The sequence below is a fragment of the Megalops cyprinoides genome, chromosome 1 (genome assembly GCF_013368585.1).
Source record: "Megalops cyprinoides isolate fMegCyp1 chromosome 1, fMegCyp1.pri, whole genome shotgun sequence".
NCBI classification, from domain to species: Eukaryota; Metazoa; Chordata; class Actinopteri; order Elopiformes; family Megalopidae; genus Megalops; species Megalops cyprinoides.
In genome coordinates, this window is record NC_050583.1 from 34,782,375 (window position 1) to 34,803,884 (window position 21,510).

Genomic DNA, 21,510 nt, shown 5'->3' on the forward strand with positions numbered 1-21,510 from the left:
CAGGAGCTTGGACACTGCTCTCTGGTGTATCCTCACAGGCCCATCAGAGGCTGGGATACCTCACTATGCACACTGTGGATTGTGGGAGTGTGCAGAGCCCATCACAGTGCCAAGTCCTTATCACTGCTCCACCAGCACAGAGGCATCGCCATTACTGTAATTCCAAGCTCCATTCAAGTACTGCTGTGCGTTTCCATACCACGGCTGTTGTCGGGGCATGTGTCTGTACTGAGTGTCTGTCTCTCTCTCCCCCTCTCCCTCTCCCCCTCTCCCCCTCTCCCTCTCCCTCTCCCCCTCTCCCTCTCTCTCTCTCCCTCTCTCCCTCTCTCCCTCTCTCCCTCTCTCCCTCTCTCTCTCTCTCTCAGTGTCCCTTCCCACTCCCCAGCTCTGGTCTGTAATTACACAGATGCGAGGCTTCGTTTAATATGTAGATTTTTGGTGCTGTTGCAGACCGAGGCCCGCGGGCTGCAGTGATCTCTCCCTCCCCTCTAATTAGACAGGCTGCCCTGAGCGCCACTGGCTCCGGCTCCCCACCACTTCAGGAGATGCTCTGAGATAATGACAGAATACCAAGCTGGGAGCCCACATCTCCAGACATCACCGCGCTCCACACCATCCCTGCACCACACAAACCAGACAGCGCAGAGCATAGCCCAGGTCCAGCTCCACTGGTTATGCTGAAAACTGGGTAAGAGGCCAACTGCACTGCCTCATGAACTTCACCAACTGGTCCTCACTGGCCAACACAATGACAGCAATGGTCTGACCAATCCAAGAGGTTGATCTGGACGTCCGCACATCTAGCTGACCACTGAATGGGGCATGGCAGTACTGTCGTCAAGGACTGTGCAGTGTTCAGTGTTTTCACCCTCCGATTAACTCAACCAACTCCCAGAGAGACAGGTTTACAATATGCTCCAGTTAGATTCTAAAGAATCGTATCAAGGAGTTGGGGAAAGAACAAGGTCAACCAGATCATGGGCTGATGGAAACTCCTGCCCTTAGTCTCCTTAGTCTATCCTCTGAGACAAGACAAAAGCAGTAGGCAGGACTGAGGCCAGAGCATTAGGCAGAGGAAACAGAGGATGTACCCCAACGCTCCCCCTTCTCTACTCAGATGGATCCACATTCCTCAACCTGCTACCCGTCTCTGCCACTTCTTCCTTTAAGGGCACAACAGGTCAGCATCTCTGATATCTGTTGAGCTGAAGTATGTGTGTGTGTGTGTGTGTGTGTGTGTGTGTGTGTGTGTGTGTGTGAGAGAGAGAGAGCATGAGCGCCCTGTGTTTGAACCCCCCGTTACTGCGGCTGCCTGGTTTTTGTCCCAGCTAATGAGTGCCCCCTTACACTCAGGAAACATTTACCCAGCACCTCTCAGCGCTGCATTAAGTGCAGGTGGAACAGATTACGGCGGGCAGGCAGGAATGGCGGGAGTACAGCGGAGGGCGGGTGGGAACAGAGCGGAGACCGAGACCATCCGCTCGAGAGCTCCCATTTCACTGTTACTTCAGGTGGAGTTTTACATTACAGCCAGACTACAACCCAGCTCTCACGGCTCCTGCTACACCTGCTCGTCCGAATCCAGACCGCCTGTTTTCATTCCATTTCCATCTGGTCTGACTGCAGTCTGATTAAGGCACGAGGAACGATGAGAGCGGAACAATAATGAGGAAGACCCTGAGAATGTTTCAGCAGAGCCCAGTTCTACAGCTCCTCAGTAGTGTTTGTAATCCCAAGCAGAGATTTGGACTTTCCAAATTCAAAGAAAACCATTTAATGTCATGTAGTGACCCAAACCCCCGAAACAGCCTGGCTTCCATTGTGAATTTATGGAGTGATACGCCGCCTACGAGAACCAGACATTGTTTTCTTGGAACTGGCTTCGCTTCAGGACCTGCGGGGAGAGGCAGCTCTTATCTGGCCTTTTAGAGTCAGCTGTGCACATTAAACTACTCTCTCCAGTGCGCACTGCCAAACGCTCCCCACTTTCCTGGTGTTTACTAATGTGGCAGCTTTCAAACAATCCTATGAATTATATTTTTATGACACAATCTACATGGTTACTGCAGTAAAACAATGCTGCACACTGTTTCTAAAATCATGTATGAAATCGCACGCGCAGGCACCGGATATGGGAGCCTGAATTTATACCAAATATATTAGTGCTTTTAATTTAAGTACTTGCTTCAAAAGCAGGCAATTACAAATGAGATATGGACTAACTCACCGTATTAAATAAACATGCTTAAGATGCCAAGTTTCCAATAAGAGCCAGTCTCTTATAACAGCTGGATATCACATCATTACAATGAAAATAAACAGCTGTCTCCAGCAAATGTCAGTTAACAGTGTGCTCTCACTATGGTGATGTAAACGTTCTTGATTTTAAATTTTCAAATGTTTTTCAGAAAGGATTCAATGAATTTATTGACAAGTTCATTTATACATGAAAGCTAATAAGGTAATATTGTTTTTATTGTTTGCTGACAAATCTATCAGTAATTCAGTTAGTTGAAGTGAATAATAAATAAATGAAACATATTTCCTATCCTTTCATAAATCTTTACATACTTTGTTGTTTTTGTTGTTTTATTTGCCAAAGGTAAACTGTACAGATTTCTTATTAATAGTTCTCATTTTTCAGCCAGTGAGGAGTGAGCCATGAGCTTTGACACTTCAGACTAATACCATAAATGCTGGTCTCCAGTAAGAGACGCTCTCAAATACATGTCAAGGTGTTTCAAAGTTGAAGCAAATCAACACACATGCTATTAACTAAGTACAACTTTTTGTCCAGCTACTCTTAATTCTATGAAATATAGGGACAGAATTTATTCAGCGCATCAACAGTTTGATAGGATTAGGTCCACCAATGTATTGGTCATGATGTGAACATACAAGCATGACATCCTCTGGCTGTCAATCACACAGTGAGTAATGCAGTGAGTACACCAATGAGTAGCTACAGCATGGCTTGACAGGAACTTGACTTGGTTTAACGATTTAAACTTGATTTCAAAGACTGCTTACTTTGATATAAACATAACACAAAACAACACTGTAGTGTTCCAGTTTCAGATTTGCAAAAACAGCTACAGTCATATTTGAACCTCTCGCTCTTCCCTCTGTTAGAATAAACCTGTTTCCCAGACACCTATGGGTGAAGCTGCAGCTGTAACACAGTGATTTGAGCTCTGAGCCCATGGCTCGAGGCTGGGTGCGACTCCAGACTGGATTGATGCTTCTGTGCTGGAGGCGTTCCAGTAGTCTCACAGATAAGACAGAGCAGCTCCTGTTGTTCCACACAGACATCCCATTAGGAGGCCTTCCAGCACAGCGCCACAGATAAGGGTGCAGGACTTACTAATTAACAGGCTGCACTGTACTTCACGTTAGGTAGGAGTAGAGGCACTTTATACAAACACACACACACACGGACACACATGGGCACGCACGCACACGCGCACAAACAGCACTGAAGTGAGGCAGACAGATGACATTTATAATATAGCAGGCCAAAACAGAACCATTTTAAAAGCTCCCTTATTGGTGTGACATACATAGGTATACGTACACAACTGGCCCTGCAGTAGCTAAGCTGGACAATAACCCTACAGGACAGAATAGGGTAAACAATGAATCAACCCCCCATCTACACACCATTAAATGCTGAAAGTGCATAGTGTTATTGCAACAATGATGTGGAATAATTTAACCACGGGTCAGTCAGTCATGAGATCAGTGAAGGGAGGGCTCAGCTGCCGTGATCCATGGTGACACCACTGCCCTTCTCCCAGGGAGTTTAATGGGCCAGCAACAGTGAAAGTCGGTGTCCTTAACACTCTGTGATGTCCAGATATGCCATTACAGATCAGCGGCTCTCATGAGACTTGTACTCGGGATCACTAAAGACAGTGCCTGTGACTCGCCTTAAGAAAACACATCATTCCCATCTCCCACTGATTCAATGTAGCAATTCAAGATAGTGCTTTGAACATAATCCCAGCAGGCATTTCAAAGAAGTGACTCCAGAACTTATGCCTGAAGAATAGAGCAGTCCCTTCTCTTTCACTCTCTTCTCTTTGAACTCAATGATGGGGACATGAAACGCTGGCTAATGTGCGGCGGCATCTATGTGGCTTTGTCCCATAATGACATAAGAGGGGGAACGAGAGTCACACCGATACCCCTCTGTGGGCGAGGCATCCCCCTGGGTGGCTCTGCGGGATTGTGTGTCTCCAGCCTCCTTGGCCCCAGCTGGCCATGCAGAGTCCTGCAGTCTCGTCCTGGCTGTGTCATTAACTAAGACTGAGGGCAGCCCTTTCCTACCAGTCCACATTTCATTAAGCCAGTCTGGAACCTGGCTGCTTGCTATCGTCTCCCCTTAAATGTAAATCTTTTTCAGACGCCAAGTCCAGTTGAGCTGCAAGTGAAAAAAGATAGAGGACTTTCACTCTTCACCCCCCCCCCCCCCCCCCCACTCTCACCACTTCTCTGTCGCAACATGCTTACTCAGCAAGACAATGAGGTCATGTTTTCAGTCTCTGCACCGCGCTCTGTCAGGGGACCCAAGTGGAGGCTCTAAGGGACTCTCTGGCCGCTTGGACGAGAATGAGGAGATTTATTTACCGGCATGGAAAAGAGGAAGAACATTTGCTAATTTTTCTCATAGAAAAGACAACAGATGCGTTTACATAAAGTTGCTCAGGATTTCAACTCTGATAAATCACTCCGGCCCTCCTACGGGCAGATTTACAGGGAGCTCTTGCCAAACACAGCTACAACATGTCCTGCGTCATGCATCAGACACAAATAATTCCGAATTTATGCAGTGGTTCTGATGCATGGTGAGTGAAGCAAAAGTTATGGTGATGAAACTGTCAACCTTAAAAGCATGAGATACAATGCTTTATAAACATACTCCTCCAAACACACATACCTGCATCTAGGACAACAGCGTCATTTTCCAGTCTAATGCATCACTACCCAATGTCGCTACTATAATCCTGCATAATGCAGCCATCCCTGCTGAGCCAGTTGACTTCATTGCAAGAAAAAAACAGAGCTCTGGTTCTGTAGCTTAGCATGCATTTTATCTTGTTATGAGCGTAATCATTTCTGTTGATTTCTACTGTATAACATGACAAGCTTACAGTAACGTAATGGTAATGGAATCTTTTTATTATTAAGCCTTTTCCCCTTTCTGGAATTCTGTTTTGGAATTGCAAATTGTACACATTAGGCTTGTTTTACTGCGACAACCTCTGCACTAACACAGGAGTGCAAAAGTGAAACAAATGAAATCCTCTAATCTGCTCAACTGCAGCCAGCGGTTATTTTTTGCACAGGTTACAAAGTGTACCACAGTCAGGTGGGTGCCAATTGGAGGATAGGTGCTACTCCAGTGACATCACCTGAGGAATTCACAGGTTGCCAGACTTACTGGTGCTTGATGAATCACTGGCTGTTTGAGAGCAGCGAGATGATGAAATCCTGGCAAATATACACACCCCCATCCCCAGCAAAATAAAGCCAACCAGTTCTGCTGCCATGGGCTCCAAGTCACTGTCAGCAGATGACACGGCCAGCTTCGAACCCAGGCCATAGGGCTCAGCCTGCACTCCAGAAGAGCACCTTGCCAACGAAGCCACTCGGTAGAGCAGAGTTGTAATCTTTTAATCCAGTGCAATGGCCAATAAACGTTCAGTACGCGGCTTCATCTGTGTGTATTGGCAGCTTGTTCGTCACATGTTCCTTTTTTGCTACTTGTTGGAGCATTCAGTCAACAGGAACAATGGACTGATTACGTCAAACCTCTCACATTTGATTCCCTTAATGACTCCCATTTAATGAAACTAATAAATGGGTCTTCATTTCATCTCCATATACTGAAAGGAAAATGGGGGGGGGGGGGGGGGTGCACAGTGGGGCCTCTCTCCCCTCCTGGGCTGAATCAGTGTCAGTGCCACATTGCTAATTATAACCCATCCTGCCCCCTTCTGCGCCAGCACTCAGGGACCCCTGGTCCCTTCCCCCCTCAATGACATCAACATCAACAACAGCTCAATGCAGTACACTGCGGTGTTACACACTTGATGTCTGAGATCACCACGCCAAGCAAAGCACATGATCACAGTGTGATCTGGCCTGACCTTGAGCTCTGACCTTCATTCTGAAGGTCACTGACCTCTCCTCTCCTGTCTCCCATCCCCGCCCTGTAATCGGCTGATCCGTCTCCAGATTTGGGACAATTAACACATTAACAGGATAAACGCCTTCCCCGGGAGCCCACTGACTGTTCGTTCAATCGGCTTTGGGAGTGGACAAATCTGTCCGCAGGGGGAGCCGCAGGTCATATTGGTGATGGTGCCTCAGGCAGTGAGGTCTGAGGTTTCAGTTTTGCCATCACCACGAGAGCCAATGTAACCTGCTTACCAAACAAGCAGCAATACGGGACTTTACAACAAACCTGCCAGTGCTAAGAGGATTATGTAAGAGTGTATAGTGGAGGAACAATGCAGAAAGGGCAGCATGGGGCAAAATGTGTTACCAGCCTCAATGTGCTAAACGGAATGCAATGACAATGACAAAAATGTAACCACAACTTAGAGTAACAGCTGCTACCTTTCCTTTTTTTCCGCTCAACTCAGAACAGTCAGACATTCCCTACCTTCAATATTACAGGATGAGGGACCTGTACAACTGTTTTAGTCAGCAGGAGTGGGTAGGAAGGGAGCCATGCGAAGCCTCACACCTGCTCTGGAGAAGGCCCCGCAGGGCAGTATGGGAAGACTGCAAGAGGCAGGAGGCTGTAGGCAGGGCTGCGGGAGACTAGGCTTATTCCAACATCAACGCGAGGGATCTGTCGGCACGGCACAGCCTCCAGCTGGCCAAGCAGGCAGGCAGGCGGGCCGGGCCTGGGGGACCTGACTCATGAAGGACATCAACACACCCCTTCAGCCTCTCAGCGCCAGAGCACTCTGCTGACTGAGGTGTTGAGGGCTCATTTCAGGCCACAGTTTTCTTTAAAAGGGGTTCAAGTCTTAGCGATGAAGCTATTAGACAAGTATGCAAGTGTAGCCTGCTCCTCAAGGACTGAAGGCTACTGAACATTTTACACACAGTCACCATACAACGACCATTAAATTTAGCCTGACAGCAGTTCATTTCAGTTTTTTTTTTTTTTTACTTGCAGTGGTGAGCAGTACAATAGATTCAGATCCGAGGGCTGTGTTCTGATCCCTCCCACACCCACACACACACACACACACACACACACACACACCTATACCATCATCTCGCCTCCACGCCATGCCCTCCCTTCCCACCGTTCCTCTTACATAACAGTGCTCAGCATCACTCTCAGCGAAAAACCAGCATGGAGAAAATCACTCTAAATTGAGAGGTCAAGAGCCCTGAAACATCCATTGCATTTTTCACCTCTGACTCAACACCCTGCAATCTCACATGAAGAGCACTATTTTTTATTTTTGGTTCACCTTCCAAGTTATTACATAACGAGCGTGTAGGCCTCCAATCAATACACAAGTGCCCACGTTTAGTTTTAAAAGGTGCTAAAGGCGAGAGCTGAACACTTACTTTTCTACACTAGGGGCATATACCCCGGGAGGAACTGAGGGTAGATGCTGGCAAACACCACCAACCCCGAAAAAGCAAACAAACAGACTGAAGAGGCAGTTCTCCAGCCCTGAGAATGAGGCAGCCCTCCAGCACAGAGAATGAGGCAGCCCTCCAGCCCTGAGAATGAGGCAGCCCTCCAGCACAGAGAATGAGGCAGTAGTTCTCCAGCATTCTGTCTGAACCACCAAGAGGTTTTTCCAGTTTGTCTATGAGGCTGGCGGTTGCCAGGTATCTTCCCCCTTGCATGTATGCCCTTTTCTCAGAGCCTTGTGGGTAAACACACACCTGACTTCTCTCTCTGCCCGGAACCACGAGACGTCGTCTCATTCCTTTCACCACTTAGGGTTTCAGAAAACAAGATGCTTATCAGCATGAGGTGACACTAGCTCCAGGGCGCCTTTCAGTCAATACCACAGTGACAAAGAGGAGGGCCACAGTTTACTTCAAACAGGCCACATACGCCAGCCACACTGAATGAGGGAACATAAGAAATATGTGTGAATGCAGAGAATGCTTGCATTGGAAGGAAAGAATTACAAGCGCAAGTTACAATTACGTGTGCACCTATACAACACAGCACTGTTACCCACCCTCGTCCAGTGTCCATGTTAAGTACATACGCAATACTGCATGTCACCCAATGAGAACAGATGTTTGAAAAACAGTGTTATGTAAATAATTACGAGGCACCCTTGGATTTAGCATTCTGGAAAATTACCTCCACCTTAATAGGCCATTTCTAATGGAAAAACACACTCTACCACAGCAAGGAATGCACTCGCACCTTCAATAAAAAATATTTTGCATTTCAGTCATATCTTGGCTGTCAGTAAGCAGCACCACATGTCTGGTGTTCTCATCCAGCATAACAAAAGTGTTAAACAAACTTTGGCTCGGCTCAGCTCCGTGTCTGACTCCAAGAGCAGGTGAATGATGACACACCTTGACCAGACATTCAGGATGATGCCTTCACTTACCATCTCATCCAGGGCGTAGCGCAATAATCCATGCTCGTACAGGATGAAGAACCGCCTCTGCCATTTCTGTTATGGGACGGGGGGAAAAAAGAGGCAACTGTCAGTCATACGTGAGGGGAACTTCAAAGCGCAGGTGTGGGCATTCAAACCTTGCCAGTAAAGGCTGGCCCTCACAGAACAATTTACTGTGCACAACTTGGTCAGATCTGTTCTTACATCACATTACATTATTGGCATTTAGCAGACGATGTTATACAGAGCAACTTGCATAGGTTACAATTTTGTTACAAGTTACTCATTTATACAGCTGGATATTTACTGAGGCAATTCTGGGTTAAGTACCTTGCCCAAGGGTACAACAGCAGTGCCCCAGCAAGGAATTGAACCCTTGCAACCTTTCAGTTACAAGTCCCGCTCCTTACCACTATGCTACACTGCTGCCCCTCTTCTCTGAAGGTAACCTCCAAGACCCTTCTCTAAGGAGCTAAGAGGGCTCGAAGACACATCAGCAACACAACTGTGGGTCCTGCCTTTGAATGGGAAACCCATGAGCTAATCAACACATGCCATTAATGTAAATGAGAGTGCTTCCAAAGTGCCTTCCCCCAGAACGCATGCAGATTAACGTAATAAGTGCCTCCGACTGTTTAATCCAGGATCCCTCCATAATCCCATTAAAGGGATTCCCACTTATGCACCTTCTCCAGTGTGCCTGGCACATCGTCGGCACCTCCCTATGTCAACATGCACTCTACGCTGCATAGTTAATAAACATTCACTGAGGTCACGCAACGTCAAGATGAGCAGATTTATGGAGAGAAATATGAAGAAATTATAAAATACTCTAGTGAAAAGTCAAATCTGCTGCTAAAGAAATCACACAAATACGATTAGTGGGGCTGGCTACAACCCTCTTCTCGGAATTTTGGAGAAACACATAGAAATTAACAATGAAAGTAATAGCAAATGTACTTTTTACGACCAACGGGAGATTGAGAAACACAGTGTCAGGGGCAGCCAAAGACGGGTCTCCCACTTCCTGATGAGATTCATACCCCCAAAGAGCTCTCTTTCTGCATCCAGCTTTTTTCCCCCTCCTCTAATCAAACTCCAGGGACCTCCTTTCCCTTCCCCAGCTGAAGTGAGGAATGAACAAAATGACTCCGGAAAGATACCCTGTATGTAAAGAGGGAAAAAGTGCAGTCTGTACTGTAAACACACCTCCTGCCAAATCCCAATTTCCTCTGCTCTCGTCTGAAAAGAAGGGAAAGTTCCCCACTTGCGGTCCTGTCCTACATTGTCTGGCCGCAGGGCTCCAGTCAGCGGATTCCCTGTGACTCAGCGGGCCCAGAGCATGGGACGCTCTGCTGCCAAGCCCTGCGGAGAGGCCGCTCTCGGCCTCCCGGCGGCCCGCACAGCGTGTGTGGGAACCGGCGCACCCTCTGCACTGCCGCGGACAATGAGAGGAACAATGCCATATCGGTGAGCGTGACTCAATGCACGCCCCCACCCCCCCATCAGACAGAAGCCGCATGGTGTAAACAGAGGTCTGGCAGAGGCACGGGAAAATGGGGACACTGGACCTCCCCCTCCTCCTCCTCCCAAGTCAGTCCCCCTTTTCATAAAACAAACTTTTTTAAAAACAGTTGCACAAGTACACGCCAGCACTGCCACTTGTGGCAGGAACAGTGGCTTACTTTGGCACCTGAAACTGTTCTTCAGTGGTTAAATAATTGCGACTAACAGACTAAAAGGATCATATATAAACTGGAGAAAAACCAGAAAAAAACTGCAGTGTTATCTTACACAATGGTAACAATACAGCGAGCAAACAGCCGTTGGGTGAGACACAGCACACTGTAAATGAACGTGCCACAATAGCCAGTGTGACTGAGTAAACATGTCTGTATCAGTACTACAGCACTATTCACCGCTGAGAGGAAGCCGTACGAGGCAATGGCTGGGTCATTGCTGGGGATGACCGCCTGACATGGGCGTAACAGACTGGCATCTTCTCCTGGCACAACCAAGCGCTGTCAAGGCAGGGAATGCAGCAGCTACTGAGCAAGAGCGAGTGTTCATCAACACCATTCAGCCCGGGCCATTAATGTCAGCGCACCAAGGATGTTTACATGAGCCTGGGGTTGGAGGAGAAATAAACAAAGTGTGCTGGCTTAAACTGCAGAGGGTCTCAGGCCAGCAGAGTCGCGTGATAAAGCTGACAATGTGAGGGAGCTCATCTCCCACCCCCCCACCCCCAAGTACAGTAGAATTCCACTTCTGGGAAAAAGCCTGAGCATTTTTTTTTTTTTGGTTGGTTTACAGTGGGCTTTCCCACGGTGCTCTGATGTTGCTCGACTTTGCACTGAGGGCTGTAACATAAATAACAGATAACTTACGCTGTTCGCCCGCCCCCAGCCCCGCCCCACTGACACTCAGCGTGGCCTTTGGCCTAATCAGCGCACTGCAAATTAAGAGCTCTGATGAGGGGAGCAAGGATGCATGGAATGCCAGGATATTTTACAGCACAGTGGGGGGTCGGGGGAGCTGGGTGTGGGTGTCTGAGCTGTTCCTCTGAGCAGCGAAATACAGCTGTCCTCCACTATTGCTGTTCAGAGTTTGTCCAGTGCTAGCGACAGCATGACTGCAACTAGTGCTGGCTGAATATGTAAGAAATATGTCAACCTGATATGTAGACAATCAGGATGTTTCACTGAAATGCAGGCTGTACATTTTAAAATTGACAATTTTTTTTCCTTACTTGGGTTTTCTATATGACACCAATTTTCATATCTTTGTTTATTTGATGATCAATTACACAACCTTCCTCCTTTAATGCATCGTTATGGGCCGGTGTTGAATGTCTGCCCATAGTTTGCAGCAGAGAACCATCAATAAAAGATGAGGAAGTGCTTTGTGCTCTAAAAGACATCAGGGACACTGAACGCAGCTGCCAATAGGACTCCTCTGCAATGCCGTGGCCCTCGGAAACATTATATACTTATTGAGGGAGGCCATTAAACATTCAGATAGGACTCCTGAGGGCTGGCTGATAAAGCAATTATATTTCAGTTGAATCATTCGGAGGAGGAAAAAAAGAGGAAGACAGCCCTGCCGTACGGAGATTACGCAAAGTAACAGTTTGACAGCTTTCTGGAGCTGCCAAACGGGGCTCGCAGTGCGATTCGGTGAGAGTCGTCTACTTACTGCACACTGCACTCAAGTGATCCAACCCCGGCCGTAATGCAAGCCGGTGGGCAGCTGTAGACTCCCTGCCACATCCTTTCCATATGGAAGAAATTAAGGCAGTGTGCAGCAAGACTGATCCTGGGGAGAGTGCTATTTGTAATCCACTTCCATGATGCACCAACAACATGCCTAGAGAGCAGGAGGGGGAATGGACACGCTGTACAGTAGGAGGCCCGCGACCTTCCCCTGGGATGAGCTGCAGAGAGATGGGCTCAATATTACGCTCATTATCCCTGAAGGGGAATCTGCAAAGAGGCTAAAAAGCTTTCTGAACATACTCACTCTCCCTGCAGGAAGCATGCGCAAACTGCCAGGTGGACTGTCTCAGAGCAAAGCAAGTGTGCTTTGACGGGAGCCGAGCATGCCATTTCAGCACAGAAAAGACATTACAACACTGAACTGAGCTCCAAACGCAGATTTACTGCAGTAGAAACCATTAGAACCTCATCTGAATTCAGAACAAAGTGCTGTACAGTGAATCTGAGGTACTAATGACATTCCAAGGCAGTGCAGTTCCCAGATGCAAACCACTGTCATGCTATGCTTTTAAATTTCAGTAGCCAAATCAACAAAAGTTTTACTGCAGTTCCAGGCTAATGAACATTTGAAGAGGGATAAACAAGTCGACTGGTCTTCTGAAGCAGTTATACGTTAATCCGTGGTTTCATTCTGAACCACCAGAAAAAGGATGGATTACGACACTGATTCAACTCACAGTAATGCAAGTCATTACATATTAACATTAAGAAACAACCAGAGAGCAGAAACAAACCTTAAGTGACAGCAGTTAAATGCAGAGATGTTAATTCTGTCTTTAGCTGCAGTTAAAAGGTCTGAGTGAATTTGCGGTCTCCACAAAGCCACAGTGTCACTTGCAGAGGAGACAGGTACACCAAACTGGCAGCTGTTTTTTCTTGTTTTTGGAACAAGAAACTCTTTTTCACTATGAACCGCCATGATCGCTGCAACTAGCAATACCCTGAGCAGAGCAGAGGCACTAGCCCTCGGTTGGACGTACTTAGCATTTACAAACCAGCCCCCAGATACATGTGCATAGTGCATCCTACTAAACTACTACCCCCTTTTTCCTGGGGTTTACTTTCAAATATTTATAGTTTCTTTTGAGCTTCTCAGATGTCCACATTGTATGATAATAGTGAGTGCAATGTAAGGCGTTCCCTTACCCGAGATCTGTGCAAAGGATTGTCAAAGTTTGTCCCCTCTGGCGCCAGCAGCAACCAACCACCATATATTGGTTTTGCCTGAATGGGAAAAATGAATGGTGAAAAGAATGTTAGCGGACAACTAAGTCAATGTTTACTGTTTATGCATGAAACTGGAGCATAGAGGGTTTACCCACTTGCATCTCGACTTAAACCTAGGCAAAGTATCTGGCTGAATGGAACAAGCATTTATCATTCAGTGCAGGCAATCTGACTGGGCTGAACTCCAAAGTGCCTCCCTGAGCCCTCCACACCCAGCAAGGGATCACTTGAGTCAGGGTGATTACTTTGGTGGACAGGGAGAGGCAGCGGAGGGAGCAAAAAAAGCGTTTGCCCTCAAATGCACTTCAGCACCTATTCCCATGGTGCAAGGTTTACAGTTACAATATACGCATGGACAGGATAAAAAGGCTACACAAAAAAAAATCTTCTTTAACAACTTCCCAAATGCAATGATTTCTGTGTTTAAGATACCTCCTTTCATGTTACATTTTATATCAGCCATCTAGACAACACACAAAGCTACTTTAAGTAACTCCATAAGATTAGAACAGCCTTTATAGTAGTAGTGGCGCCCCCATTCCTAGGACAAACAGGGGAAAGGGAACTGACTGGAATGCTGCATTGGTGCATGAAAAATAGATGCCCAATCAGGTTATTTTAGTTTATTCTGAAACACATTTTGACTTTTAAATTCAATCCAATGTCACATTAGAAACAGGTCTACAAGCTTCATTTCAAAAGAATTCAAAACTACTGACAATCAGCACAGAAAAACTGTTGGCATTCCATAATCAAGTCGACACCCAGTCCCAACCACATAATACATCTCAAAACTGTTACGCATTTGGAAGCTCGTTGGAGCCATTTCTCCAGGATCCCGTTTTAGACATGGACAGCAGGCAACAAAGGTGAAAGAGTCCATCAAACAACAAAGATCCATCCCTGCTGTTCAGGTACCCAGTAAGAGCCCAAAAGAGGCAAGAAATTCAGATACCGCCTGTTCCACAGCACAAAAGACACAGGCCCATGAGAAAGCCCAACGCTAGCCACAGGCCGCACAACAGGCTCTCCTGCGCGCTGAGATCCGAGAGGATGGAGCTGGGTGGGGAAGACGGATCTAGGTCAGGCTTTTCCCTTCAATGGTCAAATGCGGTAATTCGTGCTCATGTTTATTTTACAACCCCCCACCCTTCATCAGAATTACATTTGTAAAATTCCACAGGGAATGCAGACATTTGGGGAAAAGGGGGATGGGTGGACTGAAAGAATGACAAAGGCCTGGCGGAAAACATCTATGACATTTTATGACCCAAGTTTAAAAAAAAAAAAGTCTGCATTGTGATTAAAGACAGTCTCTACTCATATTAAACTTAAGTGACAGTGAAGATCAAGGCTTTTAAAGTCACCATTAATTAAGGATCTTCAGCGTCTTGCTCACTGAACCCACAAGCAATAGCTAGCCTCTCCATTCTGACCGAGTCAAACCTTAACTCCACCTGACATGAACCCAGCATAACACGGACTCACAAATATTGCTCCCAATTAGGCACAGGAAATGGGTCATCCATTTGCAAATCTCTTTTGTGAAATACAAAGGGCATTACCATAATGACTGTACTATGTTCTGTTAAAAAAGACCCATAACTACAGAGAAAAACAAAGCGGAAGTTCTTTTTTCAGCCTACACTCAAGCATTTGAACCAGTATGTCCAGTGTCATTCTATTTCCACCTCTGCTTTGAAATAAGCACTCTGCTGCAAACTCAAAGCTTCACCACTGCTCTTGTGATTACGATGATGTCAGAGTGCCAGAATTTCTGATTTTGCTACTGGATCCATGTGCTGAGGCAGAAATCAGGCCGCTATGTGGTGTTCTCAAGCTGCCCACCTTGCCCCCGGGGGAATCACCTGTCAAGAAAGAACACGCTGACGCTACAGACAAGCTGCAGCTCTGGCTGTGGAAAAGTCTGCACACTTATATCATACATTACTCCCCATATATTAATCCCAAATCATACTCAGTATTTAACCTAAACAACTACATGTCAATTACATAGGCAAGGAAAGCCTCTGGCACAAACTGAGGTTCTGCATTAAAATCAAACAGATTTGGTGAGAGTTCAAGTATGAAAGTCAGGAGACAGGATTACCAAGAGGTAAATTTGGAGCAGGACTGTGGTAACTCCTACGTTTCACTGTTACCCTGCATAGATTTCACTCACTCCAGTGTTGATAATTCATTTTACAGTCAATAATGGACACTGAAAGCCATCACTGAACAAGTTAGCTAACACGCTCATCTCGTTTAGCAGATACACACTCAGCACTGTTTCAGCTACCCCTGATGGATGAAGCCTGCAAGGATTCTTACCCATCCATTGGAAAGACGACTAAAATTTTATTCATCTGCACATTGAAAACCTCAGATCTTATCTTACCAAGGTGTCCCTCTTGGAAAACAGGGTAGATCCATACTGTGCATCAACTTAACAGAGAAACAGGACTCCAATCTACGGGTTCACTAACTTTACGTTTGAGAACTCCAGGCACTCTCCTATTTTACGCCTTGACAGAATGACACTGTTCTAGCATGAATTTACAGGGCACACTCAAGAAAGAGTATAGGTTAAGCAAAGCCTACTCTGAAGCACTCTACAAAAGCCAAAGCTGAGGTCACACTGTATCCATCTTCCCAAAAGAGATGAGTCAGATGGGCAAGATGCTGAACAGCTTTCAAACAGCACCAGCAAAAGACCGGAGACCTATCTGAGGACGTTGTGTACTCTGTTAATGTGTGGACATGGCTGTTCAACACGGTCAAATTGTGTTATGAGGTTCCCAAAAGGCAGAGACTCCATGTAATCTCACACTGCAGGCTGCTTTGGGGGATGTCATCAACTGTAGCACTGACTCCTAGAGCGCAGAAGTTCTGGGCTCCCCATAAGCTCAGGATCCGTCACGCTCAGCAGATGAGGCACTGCACTGCTTCACTGGCATAGACGTCAGTGTTGAGGGTTAAGACAGAGCAGAAGGAAACCTTTAACCTAACCCAATTTACAATTACTTTCGAGTAGAAACCAAAACCATGTCTGATAAACAAACAAATAAACAACGAGCGGGTGAAATCTGATGCACATTTTTCCCTTGTGAAAGGATGCTAGAACGTTAAAATGACTTGAATTTAATAAGGATTTTGGGCTTCTTTTGAACTTCTTTTTGGCTGAGAGCTTTGCCGAGAGTCCCAATGGGATCACTTTCTCTTTTCATCAACTTCAGAGTTTAAACTCTGCACAACATTGCAGGCTTAACAGCGAGCTAAATTAACTGGTCTTGCTAGTGCGAAAATTTTAAACGACGATGTAAGGTTGCATACGGAGTACTACTTCTGATAAATGGAAGGGTTAATGTGAAAAACTACACCAAAACACTTGTGATAATCTCCTAAAATCTTAACTATATGCTGTGTGTTTGTTGATATAAAAGCATTTTAAATGTAAAAGCATGTATTATTCTGCCTTTACACATTTGTTTGTAGAAATAACTATATACAATGCTATAAAAAAAAACAGTTCAATGTGTAACAAATATTTATTAAATTACCCAGTTTTCAAGTTCTATTTTGAAATTCATACTGCAACATATGCTATCCATCATAAAATACAGCTACTGTGTGTAACTTATTACCTATTAGTCGGAAGAGGGCAAATAAACCAAAAGTAAGTCATGGATGCAAATGCCAAAGATCAAACATGTTTTCTTCACAGCTGGCAGGCTTATGCCCTACGTAAATTTAGTATAATGATTACACTTACACTGCGGGGTCCCTAACTAGTGTGCTGATCTAACAGACACATTTTATAGCTGATAAGATAACTCAGCTAGCTAGTCGGTTAATAGAGTAGGTAGCTCCTTGTCAGGTATTAAAAAGGGAAATACAGTAACTTGACAAATCTGCATATATGGATAAAACCACTAAAATTTACCTTGTTTAAATCTTCGTCGTTCAACAAATGCGACTCCCTGGGCTTAAAACAATTTTGGCATTTGCTTTTGTTAAAAATATTGGCTTGAAACTTCCGACAAGGATTGTCTTTAGAGGACATCGTTGCAAATTTGAGTTAGATGCTTGCCAATTAATCCGTAAATGGTCTGAGTTGACTCCCTTTTCAAAATCGTAGATTTTAAAAAAACTGCGCAGATTCTTCCACGGCGAAGTACTCCCACGGGGTTGCAGTTGCTCGCGTTAAAGCGCTCTGTCTGCAGCTCCCAGGTGTATGCTGAGGAGATACGGAATCATTCCAAATGCCAGTGCACAACTTGTGCGAATTAAACACAAAAAGTCGGCTTCAGAGATCTTGTTGGCTTGCTAGCTAACTGGCTACCACTATCAAAAATCACAACTGCGATCTGTCTAGCTAATTATAACTAGCTAAATCCAAGCTCATTATTCCTTCGTGGTAGCTAGCTAGCTACCATGATTAGCTAGCAAGCTAGCTAACTAAGTAGCTAGCTAATTGAAATAATCGTCATGATCACAGTGAGCTGTAGCTTGTTACCGACATACAGAACCTAGCTAGTGTTCAAATAACTTCAGACTTCACGCTCCTGTCTGGGCGGTTTTAATGTTAGCTAAAAAATGACGAAGCGAACCAAACGCTGGTGTTGGTGTACCAGAATGGCATTCCTTCCCTTGTCTGCTCTGACTGTAGCTAGCTAGCTGGCTAACGTCCGCTGCAGTGTACAGCAACACGGCGCAGGTGACACTTTAGTCCGGATCCTAGGAGTAACAGTCCCGGGAGCTTCCGTCGGAGACACAGTCCATAACATTATAGACACGCATCTTGGGCTGCAGTCAGCTACACATCCAATTGCTCAACATCTGGAATTAAATTCTTCACTTATTTCGGTGCGTGTTTCTGTTGTTTAAAAAGGGGTCTGCTACGATATGTCAACTTCCAAAATGCACCAAAGCAAGAATAATAAAAAAGGAACGGAATGCTACACATTCACTCCTCTCTGATACAGCTGATCAAATCCTTAATGGGTCTATATTATGATTGATTGTTTTTTGTTGTTGGTTTCTTCTGCCGTTGTTTCCCTTAGCTAGCTAGCCATCATTTCATGCTAGCTTGCGACTTCTCAAAAACGTAGCGCTCATTCACAGTGCATGGTAGATTGCACCACACTGAAATCGTACGAGCCAGTACTGTAGTTTGAAACTCCAAACTGAACCAACAAAAGGGGTGGGATTTTGGGAACCAGGGAAGAAATGATTGTCAATTGTATTCACCAATAAGAAAAAGGTGTACTAGCTGTTCCTAAGCAACATTCCACATTTTCTCCAATAGAGGAAAATCACCTTCCGTTGTAGGGTGGAGAATATGTTTCATGTTTGGTGGACAGCCCTAAATTCACGAGTACGATTCTTAAATCCTTGAAATGATAGAGTGGTGACCACCCCTTGTTTGCTCACAGTAACAGGAGCGAATGTTTCTGCCTGCCTTGAACTAAGCAAGCTTGACTATCTGACGTTATATCTAACAGAAGTTAGCTGGCTATGTAGCCAGTCAAGAGTGACAGGTATAGTCCACCCAAGAGCTAAAATCAAATGTGAGATAACTTGACGTTAGCCAGCTAACTAATTGAACTCTGTTATTTGAGCTGCCTAAATATGTAGTTAGATAGATTAATGTACTTACTAGGGAGGTTAGCTAGTTGGACACCTTTGCTGTGGGATTAGTGAAATGCCCCCCCCCCAATCTGTCCGCAGACGGCCCGGGAGTCAATGGCTGTACACAATATGTTGCATTCTAATACTTGGAACTCCCAATCACTTGAAGAGTTTCCCATAACTTATGCACGAACCAAAAAAATTGATGCATTCAGGTGATTTTGTAGAGGTATGACATTTTTAATTTACTCTCTCAAACGCCAAATGGAACTGTCATTTATTATTATACAATAAGGTGGTGTTGACCATTTCAGCAAGGAATGCTCAAAATTTTCTACGATGATAGGTAACATCGTAAGCCTGCTTTTACAATTTCATTATTTTTGCAGTTCGTAGGTAAATGACTATGTGTACAGAAATGCATGTAATAATGAGAGCGGCATTTCATTAAACTAAATTGTGATGTATATTCTACAATTTGTGGCAGAGTGGGCCATTTAGAGTCAACATATTGCGAGATTTTCAAAAAAAAAAAAAAAAAACCCTCATGCGTTTATGATATCCGGAACTGACGAAAAATTTAACCAATCAGTACATAACATATAGATATCAGCAACAGTACCAAACTTTGTGCTGCTGAATGCAGACTGAGTGACCACATATGAGAAGGCGTAGCCTATATTGTCATGGTTCCACGCATTAAAATAAACAGAGCATTTGCTGTGATTATATTTTGGTATAGTAAACACAAACGATATGTATGAGTTTGTGGATTTTCAAAGTTTTGTATTTTGGGATCACAGATTTTACACTGTATCTATGTTATAACTGACATTATCGGTGCACATTCTTTGCGAGTGACTTAAATGTTGTCAGACAACAAATCCATTTCACATGCATCAACGCAAATTCCGTTTGTTGGTGTGGAATCATATACCTTTAGCGCCATCTCGCTGTAGCCTAAATGAACTGTGGTGCAGAATGCGCTGGCGAGTTAACGTTAGTTATCTTACCGGGAAAATGAACAATTAATCTTCACAGCTTGTTTTGGTAGATATGTTTTGGCACGAATCGGCAAAAGTGGTGCCATTTTTACTCTGGCACCTTCTCTGTAGGGCCAAGTGAATCCAATGAGATTCACACCATTTGGCACAGCAAAGTAGGCTACTGATCAGCGGTTCAAAAGGAACAAACTGTTTTGGATTGTGAGGGTGTTTACCTCCCAGAATCGACCAAGGATTACACTATACCAAACCTTATTTCAAAACAAGAGCTAGCTGTCATGTCATTTTGATAGATGGAAATGTTAGCGGATCTGAATTATAGAAGTGTTTTGCAGTTTTTAAATAGGCGTCTCCAGTCCCCACACTACTTAATTCCTTTATACAGGATTGTTTTTGTTTAGTAAAACAATTTACCAGCATATATATATATATATATATATATATATATATATATATATATATATATATATATATATATATATATATATATATGTTTATTTGAATAGTACAGCTAAAACAGTACCATGGGTGCTGGTTTTCCTTGTTAGCTAGTACTGTCAGGACAGCTGAACTATTATGAAATGGCTTACTTTTGCAACGGAAAGCGCTGATCTCATCAGCAGCATCATGGGCTTTGGATCAATGTGTGTGTGTGTGTGTGTGTGTGTGTGAGAGAGAGAGAGAGACATATCAAAACAGATACAACTTTATTAAATGGGAAAATAACAATGAATGATGACTACTTGATAAAAAAAAAAGCCAGTAAACGAGCAACGGAAAACAATTTCTGCTGTGGCCTAGCTAATTAACTTGGTGCAGCTAGGAAAGTAATGTAATTACAAAACGACGTTTTAGATATAACTACTTAGCTAACTTGGCTAGCTGCAGGTATTACTCGCTAATTAGCGTATTTTGCATTTCAACAAGCTTGCTTCAAAGTTCTATGAAATCCCAGAGCCACTGGTCTCTTTTCAGTTAATGTTTGCCAGAGTTTAAATAACACTATGCTAGTAATACTAATAATTACCACTTTACCAAACTGCTTTAAGTATTGCAATTTCCCATCCACTGTAGTACTGTTCTCCGCTAAAATCAACCATTACATCGGATATACAGTGTGGGGAAAACCAGAGGTCGAAAACGTTACGTGATCTGTGCTTGGGGACGGAATCGAGTTTCTAGGCAACGGACACGCGGTTTCCAAGGAAACCAGACTCAAATAGCCGGATGCAGTGTAGTCCTTTAGTGACTGCTAAAGAAATTGACGACTAGCTCAGCTACCCAGCTAGCAATTAAAGCTTGCTAAAGAGTTCCATGTCGCAAAGTTGATCTACCGAAATGCTACATCTAGGCATTTACAAACGGGATAACGTAGAACAACTACTTTCTAGTTAGCTATCTTTCGAACAAGTAATGTGAAAATACTTACTCGGCTAGCATGCAAAGTTTGAAGCTGATGACCTAAACATTGTAACTTTAGTTAACATACCAGCTAGCTAGTTTGCCTTTTGTGGGTATAAAATGATCTAGCTTGTTGACAAGATAGCTACATTTGTTCCTGTGTCATTGGAAACGTCACTGTCACCGAGACGTTGCAAACAACTTGCATTTGATTAGACTGCGACCGTTATCTAAGAATTCGTTTCGTTAACGTTATTGCTAGAACAGTAACAATTTTTTTGCTATATTATTGGATATGTCAGCGAGAGTCACTTTTGGTATTAGCTAAAATAATTGTGAAGA

General features: G+C 44.5%; 1 protein-coding gene across 9 annotated transcripts in view; it reads right to left on the bottom strand.

Annotated features, from left to right (window-relative positions):
* si:ch73-103b11.2 (myosin phosphatase Rho-interacting protein) overlaps nt 1–18,290 on the bottom strand; it is a 95,278-nt gene extending 76,988 nt beyond the window's left edge. For all 9 annotated transcript variants that reach the window (XM_036549967.1, XM_036549932.1, XM_036549924.1 and 6 more), the window contains exons 1-3: nt 17,076–18,290; nt 13,052–13,129; nt 8,619–8,684 (exon numbers count right to left, since the gene is read on the bottom strand). In XM_036549967.1, the coding sequence (XP_036405860.1) occupies nt 8,619–8,684; nt 13,052–13,129; nt 17,076–17,195 (264 nt within the window). In that variant the 5' untranslated portion in view covers nt 17,196–18,290. The remainder of the gene's footprint in view (nt 1–8,618; nt 8,685–13,051; nt 13,130–17,075) is intronic.
* Between the last annotated feature and the right edge of the window lie 3,220 nt (nt 18,291–21,510).